This window comes from Pyxicephalus adspersus, chromosome 1 (genome assembly GCF_032062135.1).
Source record: "Pyxicephalus adspersus chromosome 1, UCB_Pads_2.0, whole genome shotgun sequence".
NCBI classification, from domain to species: Eukaryota; Metazoa; Chordata; class Amphibia; order Anura; family Pyxicephalidae; genus Pyxicephalus; species Pyxicephalus adspersus.
The window spans coordinates 75870721-75880838 of NC_092858.1; the positions used below are offsets into that span (position 1 = coordinate 75870721).

General features: G+C 37.6%; 1 protein-coding gene across 1 annotated transcript; it reads left to right on the top strand.

Moving 5' to 3' along the window:
* Positions 1–2582: 2582 nt before the first annotated feature.
* On the top strand, positions 2583–9807 carry NFKBIZ (NFKB inhibitor zeta; the record flags this gene model as incomplete). Its single annotated transcript, XM_072415116.1, is given in 12 exon segments — positions 2583–2909; positions 4255–4382; positions 4676–4703; positions 4805–4902; positions 4989–5668; positions 5757–5862; positions 6652–6798; positions 7053–7116; positions 7258–7427; positions 7770–7880; positions 8607–8774; positions 8961–9807. Coding segments are annotated over 12 exon segments (1965 nt in total). The 3' UTR covers positions 9015–9807.
* Between the last annotated feature and the right edge of the window lie 311 nt (positions 9808–10118).

Below are 10118 nucleotides of genomic sequence, written 5' to 3' on the forward strand. Positions count from 1 at the left end.
GCCTGGGTGCCATATACATCCCATCCAAGACCTTTCCAGCCAAGCTAAAATGTCTTCAACATTCCAAGAAGAAATTCAGATGGGTGTGATTAACTACCTCTAGTGATAGTGCTCCCTGTTCCTGTTCCCATCATGATTGATATACATACGCACTGACCTTGAGGACCTTCAGAGAAATTGGGGGACATAGGGGAAGAGAATTGTGGATAGATAATGGGGGTAGGTGTAGCTGGAGCTGATCTTGGACAGTGGAGAAAGGAGGAACAGCAAAAAATGATAACTGTGATGGATGCAGCAGATGATCATGTTTCTATAGGACAGCATACAGAGGACCTGGTAATGGACTTGGAGGGTAAAGAGAAATGGAGCAAAGGGGAAGCTGTTTATGGAGTGATTGAACAATGGCCATTTACACCCTTATTCTGAATTTTCTGTGCAACATTTTTAAATCATGACACTTTCTAACAAGTACTGGTGCCTGAGAATGTAGGTAGACAGTGCTGTAATATAATGTGGTATATGTAAAGAAGTGGGGTACCAGACAATATGAGGAGGATCATTTCTTTCCTTTTGTGTAATCCTCCAGCAGTGAAAGGCAAAGTTACTTTCTTTTCTCAAATACACTCCTCTGGGTATATGAGCAGCTGGTCAGAACTGTAAACTTGTTGTAAACTGTTAGCTTTGCTTGAAAACATCCTTCGAGCTTACATTCCTATACATATATATATATATATATATATATACACATTTCTACACATACCACTATTGTTTGTGACCACCTCCATAACCTCCCCAGGACTTACAACTTACCTGATTCATAACCAACCCTACACACAAGAGCTGAAAGCAGCAGAGAATAGTGACCCCCTCTGCTTTGACCATGAGAGATAATTGCTCTTTTAGTACTATATAGAACTGATTGGACACTGGCAGAGCATTCAGTTTCTATTAATAATTGACTGCTTTGTATCTATGTGTGCTTTTTTGAGAAGACGACTTTTGATCTAACAAAAGATTTAGACGTAAAAAAAATGTATTGTATTTAAAAATGCAGTCGGACATGGAGATGACACTTGTCCTGACTGACAAGAGCCACATGTTAAGAGACTTAGCCACATGCTAAGAACTTTTGGGGGCTTTTTACGATCTAAAAACTCATGATGTCACTGTTCTGGAAGTTACAAAACTTCATACAGCATGAATAATACCCATGTCTGGCTAAAGAAATTCACATACAATTATACATGCATAGTATAAATGGGATCCTTTTTTTAATTTAATTTTAATAAATATTTATCGCCCTCAGCACCTACCATAAATTAAGCACTAGATATTCTGCTGCCAGAAACAGTCTGATCAAGTGGAAATTATATACTTATGGAAAGCAGCAATAGTACAGTGATAGCAGACTCATTAGCAAGGATTTGGTCTATTTGTGTTATGGAGATGCATGTAGTTAAGTTATGTTTTTCTCCAGGTGACCCAAAGAAAAGCTTTATTGTGCTCTTCACTAGCCCAATACCATTTCCTTTGTAACTGTTTAGATTTAGTGTTTCTCAGCCAGGGTTCCTCCAACGTTTGCTTGGGGCTCTATGAGCAATGAGCAGTTTGTGACTCTTTGTGACAATATGATCTTTTTGGCTATCTGTAAAGGTGACATTCTGCCTGCTGACTTCCACGCTAATGTACTGTGAGCTGTGGGTTTTCATATTATTGTCAGGGGTTCCCTAAGACCTGAAAGGTTTTTCAAGAGCTAAAAAAAAGTTTGGGAAAGGCTGCTTTAGATTTCAGGACTGGCAGCACATGACCCAACATTCTTTACTGTATATTACAAGCATGTGTACATATGGAGCATAGCAAAGGGGAAGGTTTAGATGGGAGCATCATGGGGGCCTTACATTGAGTTAAATGTGGATGAGTAGAAAAGGCTTAGAACCTATGGAAGATTTCTTGCTGTGCTCACTGGGGAGATCTGCCCTTACTTTCTGTTCTGGTGACATGAATGTGCTCATGAGAGTGGTTCGGGAAGATTGAAGTGTCAGCTGTCAGGGTAAATTATCACAAGTAACTGTGGAAATGTGTAAACAAAAAGAGAAAGAGACAGTGACTGCTAAGAAAAACCTACATTTATGAAAAAACAACACTTGTCATCTCAATAGAAACCATTGGCAATATGCAGATCCTTACTTTTTTGTTGTATTTCATTTAAATGTACAGAGACACTAAATGATGTCAAACTGTACAGCGATTAGTGTACTCTATTTGGTGATTTATGGTGGGAACGTGAGAAGTTTGTGTATTCCACTATACGTGGGAAATATTAAGGTTTTTTTGGACATGACAGCTGCATCTCTGCAAAAAGCACAGATATTAGTGATTTTGTTTACAGATTTAACACACACACACACCCCCTGCTATTACGCAAGTTTGTGTTGTGCGATTCCGGTAAATCCCGCCCAGTCACTCCCCCACCCTACTCTGACTACACAGCAGCATCCAATAGGCGCCGGGCATACTTGACGCTCATTGGTTGGTTTCCGGAAGGTGGGTGGGGTGAGCTGCTGTCATCTGTCATACATAAGTGCGTGGAATTTCCCCACAGTAATTGTGAGTGACCCAGAAGCTGCTTGGTGGCTGCGCATTGTACCGATAAAGCAGAGAATCAGCCCAGAGCCGAGTTATCGTATAATACAGCAGCATGATCGTGCAGCAGGTGATTGAGGACCCTCGGGACTTCCTAGAACAAGACTGTATGCTGAACATGGACATGATTTATTTCTATGCCGGCTCCCATTCTCCCGTCTCTGAGGCGGCTTCTTCTCCAACCCATTCCCTGTGCTCTGCTCCCGGATCCCCGGCCTCTGACAGTGAGGGGAGCCTGAGTGCTTCCTGGCCCCGGAGCAGGAAAGGTAAGGCACACCTGTCCTTCCCATACACCTACAGTCACCCCAACTGACACCATAGAGACCTGCTCCCATCCCAACACCGCTCGTGTAAATCCCTATATATGTACAGAGCTAAATCAGCTATAAGAATACATTTTATATATTAATAACCATTTATCATGTTTTTATCAGTGACATTATTACAACTAAGAATGTGTGTTTGCATTGTATTTTCTTTAACTTATTCATCCATTGTTGATTGACTTTGCATGGCTTTGCTTCGGTAATAATTCTCTTGTTCCAGTACAGCAACATCTTCCTTATCTAAATCCTTAAAAAGATGACGTACCCCTACTCTAAAGTATTACAAATGTCCATTAGTGGGTGAATAATAGTTCTTCAGAAATATAGCCCACAGCGTAATGCTGTACAAACTGCTGTGATTATCAATTATTGCTTGTCCCTATTCAAAAGAACTGTGGATGAAGGTTAAATACAAAGGAATTTATCGCCGGTTATATTTGTTAGTTTGCCGTTTGTTCATTTATTGTAAAAGATCTCTTTGTTTAAGGATTTGATAATAGTAAGTTCTGCTGTCAGCTTGTGGAAGTAGTGTAACTCCTATTGTGCAAGCAAAGGGTTAAAAAAATTGTTGGCACCAAAGCAGAAGCAAGTTTTATTGCAAGGATTATTTGTTTTACGTCAGAACAAGGTAGAGGTGTACTAAAACTATGCTGCTGTACCGGTTTACTTTTGCCATTGTTATTTGCTTGGTATATGTGGTGGGTTATGGTAGGTTCATCTTGTGCTTGCTTGGCTCAGTATAGGAAATATATATATATATATATATATATATATATATATATATATATATATATATATATATAGCTTTATATAGGATGCTACTTTGTGATCCCCCATCCTGTGTAAGCCTATGTAGTTAGAAAGAGTAAGGGAATATTGTTAGTAAGTCGGTCTGATTTCATCTGTTTTGTGCTGCTAGAATAGTATGTGGATTGTTGATTTGTCTCTTTGTAGAAATAGGTTTCACCATTATTATAAATTTGGTAAAATAATAATTACTGCCACTATAGCCTCAATTTAAATGTAGCTGTCAGACTTTTAACATTTCGAATATTTCAGACTTTAGTCTGACCCTCAGTATTTTTATGATCTAGTCCGATCCCCATGAAGTAGTAACACATAGATAGGTTGCAGCCATAACAATGCAGTTGGCCACCTATGCCATAAGTCACTGCCGATCCTTGTTACTGGAGAAAGCTTATAGTGTCTTTGTGTGTCTGTTGGACTAAACATAGGTACATAGTTACAGTAACATGACAACTTTTTTTTTTTTCCCCCACTCTAGCTGGCCAAGGCAATGGGATAGGACGCCAATCAAAGGGGAACTTTCAAGGGGTCAGAGTGAGAAATCCTGTGAGGGAACTTCTTAATCAGCTAAGAAATAAAGTTAACAATGGCACACTGGATTGTCAGGTATGATTTCATTTTTCTTACAAAGTTTTACAATAGAAAAGAATATTGTTGAATCGCATGGGCATGGCAAAGCACTTCCATTTGTGTTGTGCAGAGGGACGTGTCCGAGTGTTACAAAGATAAATACAGTGCTGCTGCCTATGTTTGTGCTAAATAATTATAACAAAATGTAGAGAAATAAGTATTTGTATTGTGTGATGCCACAACACAATCACACTAGTTTTTACGGTTATAATGCAATGCCATTTAATGACATTCAGCTTAGATAACATTTTTTTTTTTTTTTTTTACAGAAAATTCAAAGTCATGAACAATATGCTGGTAGGTATATTTGTCCTACACGTTTATTTATTTCAGTGCATTTTTACCTTGTCAGTATCCCCGAGTGTAAAAATCAATTAACTTTTTATTTATTTCCTCAGAATTGAAGAACATATTAAACAGAAAGCGATCTATTGAATATATGTCAGATGCACCTGATGCAAAGAAACCGTGCCACTACCAGTCCAGTTCTTTCCTGGTAAATTCATACCCACCTAAATATTATAAATTACTAGTATTTGCAATAGTGCTCCAGTTATTTAACCTTAATAATGTTTTCTCTAGACACCACCAAGTTCCCCAAAGTCCTGTGACATCATGGATGAATCCCCAAAATGTGAGAATGGTACAGACTCCAATGTGGACCCTCTTCAGTCTATAATGAAGCTCAAACACAAGTCCAATCCAGTATCCCTGAACACTGTGCTAGTAAACTGGACGAATACTCCAGAACAGTTCTATCATGATGTTCCTGTAGCTCAAACCTTTTCACCACCTCCAGCCAATCAAGCATTTAGCAACTGCTCTCCACAGCACAAAAATGACCAGTACCAGTTTGGGTGTTCCCAAGTTCAAAAAAATCCTACAGAGTATAACTACAACCAAATGCAAAACTACCCAGAAGCAATGTGTTTAAATGATGTGCTTGAGAGCCGTGCCATTGATAGCTACCTGTCTCTTATTGAATCCCCACCTGAAATGTCATCTCCCAACATATCTGTAGAGTCAAATATCCCAGCTGAGAAGTTCAGCCCACTACTAAACCCGGCATGCAACCAGTTTGTAGATCATATGGCCCAGTCTTCTCCAAGTGTTTCCCCACCTTCGTGCCAGATCGATGCAAACAGGACAAGCCCACTGCAGATCGGTAAATCATTCTTCCACTGGCAGATTGAACAAGAGGAAAAGAAACTGGCCAATGTTTCCGAAGAGCAACTTCTCACCAAAGACACAGATGGTGATACGTAAGTAAATTTCAAGCCTGACATTTCTTTGTAAGATCACATGTTTTATAAAGACTTGTGACTCATTATATACTCCTATGTACCATAGGTACCTTCACATAACAGTTGCACAAGGAAAAAGAGCTCTGTCATATGTCCTGGCTTGCAAGATGGCAGCCCTCAATATGCTGGATGTTAAGGAGCACAATAACCAGGTAAGCAGTAAAGCTTTATTTATTGTACATTATTTATCTGTAGCTAGGTGTGTGGGCTAATGATGCCGATCTTTTCCTATTGAAATACGTAGTTCCTCTTTCTGATAAAAATATGACAGCCTGAAAAGTTAATTCGAAACTAGTCAGACGGGCATGTCATATCAGTATTTTATCACTGACAAAGTTCAAACTACCAGGCGTCATGCACATTGCCCTGCATGTTCTAGCTTTTATCATGTTATCCTAAATTATCTGTTTTTTGTATTCCAGTTTCCTTGTACGTGTAAATTCCAAGCTTAAAGAGAAAGTGTAGCACATATTGTGTTCTTAGGTTGTAGGGACAGTAGATTGTAGAGAGTTTTAGGTAAAAGAATACAAAATAGGGGTACTTAAACCTTTCCTTAACTACTATTCTATATGACAAAATATCTGGAGCAACAGCCTTTAAATATAATGATTGATAATTACCCTTTATGGTGCCCAGTGTACCAGTGTCCTTTTACATTGGTGGTCAATATACAAGTGTCCTGTAACATTAGTAGTCAGTGAAGAAGACTCCTTACAATGATGGCCAGTCTATAATTGTAGCCAAAGGATCAGTCTGATATTTCTCTCTCATAAGCAACCTCTGGCAGAGCTTATTGTTTCACCTTGTTTAGAAAAGCGACACTAGAGAATGCTTTCAGTGGCTCAATAGGCATAAACCACATATATATTGGATCTTTATGGATAATTTCTCAAACACTGCATATTTCAAAGATTACTTATTTTAAGCTCATTTTCTTTCAGAGTGCCCTTCAGGTAGCTGTAGCTGCCAATCACCACCTGATAGTCCAAGATTTGATCAGCCTTGGGGCCCAAGTCAACACTACAGATTACTGGGGAAGAACTCCACTTCATGTCTGTGCTACAAAAGGGTACTCACAAGTTCTTCAGGTAAGATATAGGCTACAGGTGAATGTATTGTTCAGTACTGTAACCTATTATATTACGTGGTGCTTTCTAAATATTCATATCTGATAGTTCAGCCTTTTACAATATTTCTTGGTCAATGTTTACAATAAGTCAGTGAGTGTTTCCTTTCACATGCACAAACAGTAAAAATTGCACGCTCCTAAATGTTTCTTACTGAATACGTAAATACATAATATCCCTTTTGCTCAAATGTTTTGGTTTTTCTGTTATTCCAGGCAATTCAAAAAGGCATTCTTGCAAGCAATCAATATATTGATGTGGACCAAACCAATTATGAAGGTAGGTGTAATGATAACATCTATATCTGTATGTTCCATTAAATGACCATATGCACATGCAATGATTTCTTGTTCCAGTACAACATTATAACCTACCACATAAAACCTACATGGACTCTAACTTATGTCCTATGTTTCATAGGTTTGACTCCTCTTCACTGTGCAGTACTTGCACACAATGCAATTGTCCAGCAACTGCAGATGTATCAGCAAAACTGTGTTCCTGCTACAGATGAACTTCTTATGAAGAACAAGGCAATGGTTGACACCGTTAAGACATTGCTCCAGATGGGTGCTTCTGTTGATGCCAAAGTAAGTTATGTTTTTACATGCTATGTTTTGTTGGCTATTTAGTCCTTGTTGTAATCTTTCATGTAAACCCATGGCCAGGCTATGGGCACTGTATCTGAACCTCATGCAAAAGAACTGTAGAGTACTGAGAAGAAAATATTTTGACCTACACAATACTGTCTTCAGGGCACTTGTGATTAATCATTACCACTGGGGTAACAATTTGTGTTTTTTTATATCCTGGACATAGATGCTCATTGCATGCTATAAACAATGCTTTATAAAATGTATTTACAAATGCGATGCCTTTGCAATGGCAGCAAAATGTTGGAATAGAGACTTACCTATGTATTTAATGTACAGGATCGCAAAAGTGGACGCACTGCTTTGCACCTGGCCTGCGAAGAAGCAAACCTTGAACTGATGAGTCTCTTTTTGGAGTCGCCAAATAGTCTAAATTTCATCAATGCAAAGGTAAATATGCTCACTGTTCTAAATGTTCTTTTCGCCAGTAGTCCTTCTATGGTGTATTTTTAATAATTCATTAGCTAAGGGATAATGGATGTTTTAGGAACAAAATAGCAAAAAATGCTGCAAAACACTGCAAACAGCTCATTGCTCATTGTTTCCAGCAAAGAGGACATGTAATGTTTGCTTCTCCTGCTGCTAACGGCACCAGTCTCCTCCAAAGAAATAGCAGGCTGAAGAATCTTTAGCATTTATTAAAATTTTGGGATTCTGCACATGCATTCCTATTGAGGACCCATATGTCACTACACAATATAGTGATCATGGGCTAGTGAACTGAACCTTAGAACTCAATGGTAAGCAGGAATTTAACACCTCAAATTTAGAGCTTCTTCAACCAGCAATTTTCCATGATTACAGTGGAAATTGGGGTCACGGACAGTCAGAGATCCTAAAATGTTCATGCTGGGAACACTTATTTTAAACATTGATTTGACTTACAGAAGTCAGCTGTAAGTCTGGATTTTTTTGCTGGTTTTCTTTGCATATTCAAATATGGATGAAAGTGGTAGGAAACAGGCTGTTACTTAGCAAACGGAATTAACAAGCAAGAAAATTTTCCCTTGGCAAAGAATATCCAAGCACATTCAAGAGAATGTAAATTCTTTTAGAAAGAAAAAAAAATGGTTATTTTTGCATTTAAAAATGTGAAAATTCTTTTTCCTTTTTTAGGCCTATAATGGAAACGCAGCATTGCATATTGCAGCAAGTTTGCAGCACAGAAGAGCTCATGTTGGAGCTGTAAAACTTTTGATGAGAAAAGGGGCTGATCCAAGTGCTCGGAACCTAGAAAATGAGCAGCCAGTACATCTTGTATCTGATGGACCAGTAGGCGAGGAGGTAAGACTTTCCTGCATTAATTTTAGGGAGCACTAGATTTCCCATGTGCTCAGTGTTCCTCCCTGTACCCCAGTTCTTGTTTGTACTCTTTAGCTTGCAGACTGTTAACTAGGCCTATTTTTTGTTTTGGTTCATATTTTTACTTATTAAAACTTTCTTTTTATTTTTTTTTTTTATCTTTTACAGATTAGACGTGTTCTCAAAGGGAAATCCGTGCAGCAGCGTTCACCATCTTATTAAGCTCCCGCAAAATCCACTTCCATACTCTCGCCAGTTAGGCGGTCTTTAATTATGTAAATAGGTTTGTCTTAGTCAAGGACAAATGAAAGTTGGTTTCTGTGAAACCGTATAATTGTGTTGGCTATTGTGTAGCCACCTTAATACAACTCCTGACAGTAATAAAACTGTTATTTTTCTATATATTTTTCTTTTTATTTTATACTTTAGTGGATTGGGAGCATTTATTTTCTACTACAACTACAAAACATTCCGAATATCTTCTACTTTTTTTTTTTTTTTTTGGAACTAGCCGTTGCCTTAAGCAACTGAATATTTGTTGTTTTTATTAAGTTCTGAAAAAATATTATATATATTTAAAAGTAAATCTTTATTGTTAAGTTAATCTGTGTCAATCAGAATGTATAAATGTACCCACAATTAGGGATTATATTACAGATGTGTGTTAGATGCTTGCTAATTATATATTAATGTGTAGCATCAGTAAAACGTGTAGAGCAAATATGGTAGTGCTTATTTTAAGGAATCTGGGTATTAAAGACACCTAGCCAATAAAATTATCCTGATTAAACTCCCATGCATTGACATATATTTACAATAAATTGATAGAAATTTATGATAGACGTATATAAGAAATATTATTTTGTCATTGTATATTAGAAAAATGGTAATTAATATATTTGATATAAGTAAGGTAAAAGCATATGTTATGTTTAGGTTCTTAGTATGTCTTGTAGACAATGTAATGTATTGTATCCAAATAAAAAAATGTAATAAAGTTGTAAATTTAAAATTATTTGTTTGTTCTTGTTCTTTCTTTCTTCTAATTTGTTTTAAGTGTTGTGATATCCAGTAGGTTTATTATTCAGGGGTTTATGCTTTAGTTCTTACCATATTTTGTGCAGATTTTACATTGTCTGATTCCTAACAACCCATTTGCTCCCTCTAAGGTCTCAGTCACCCACATCAAACTACCACCCAGGTTCCTTGGCATGGACCTGCACAAAACCACCACCATTACTCTGAACCTCCTACACCATACACACCTATTTCTAACATTAAAATAGAGAATACGATAATTTTTTTCTCTCCCCTTATATGAGAAAC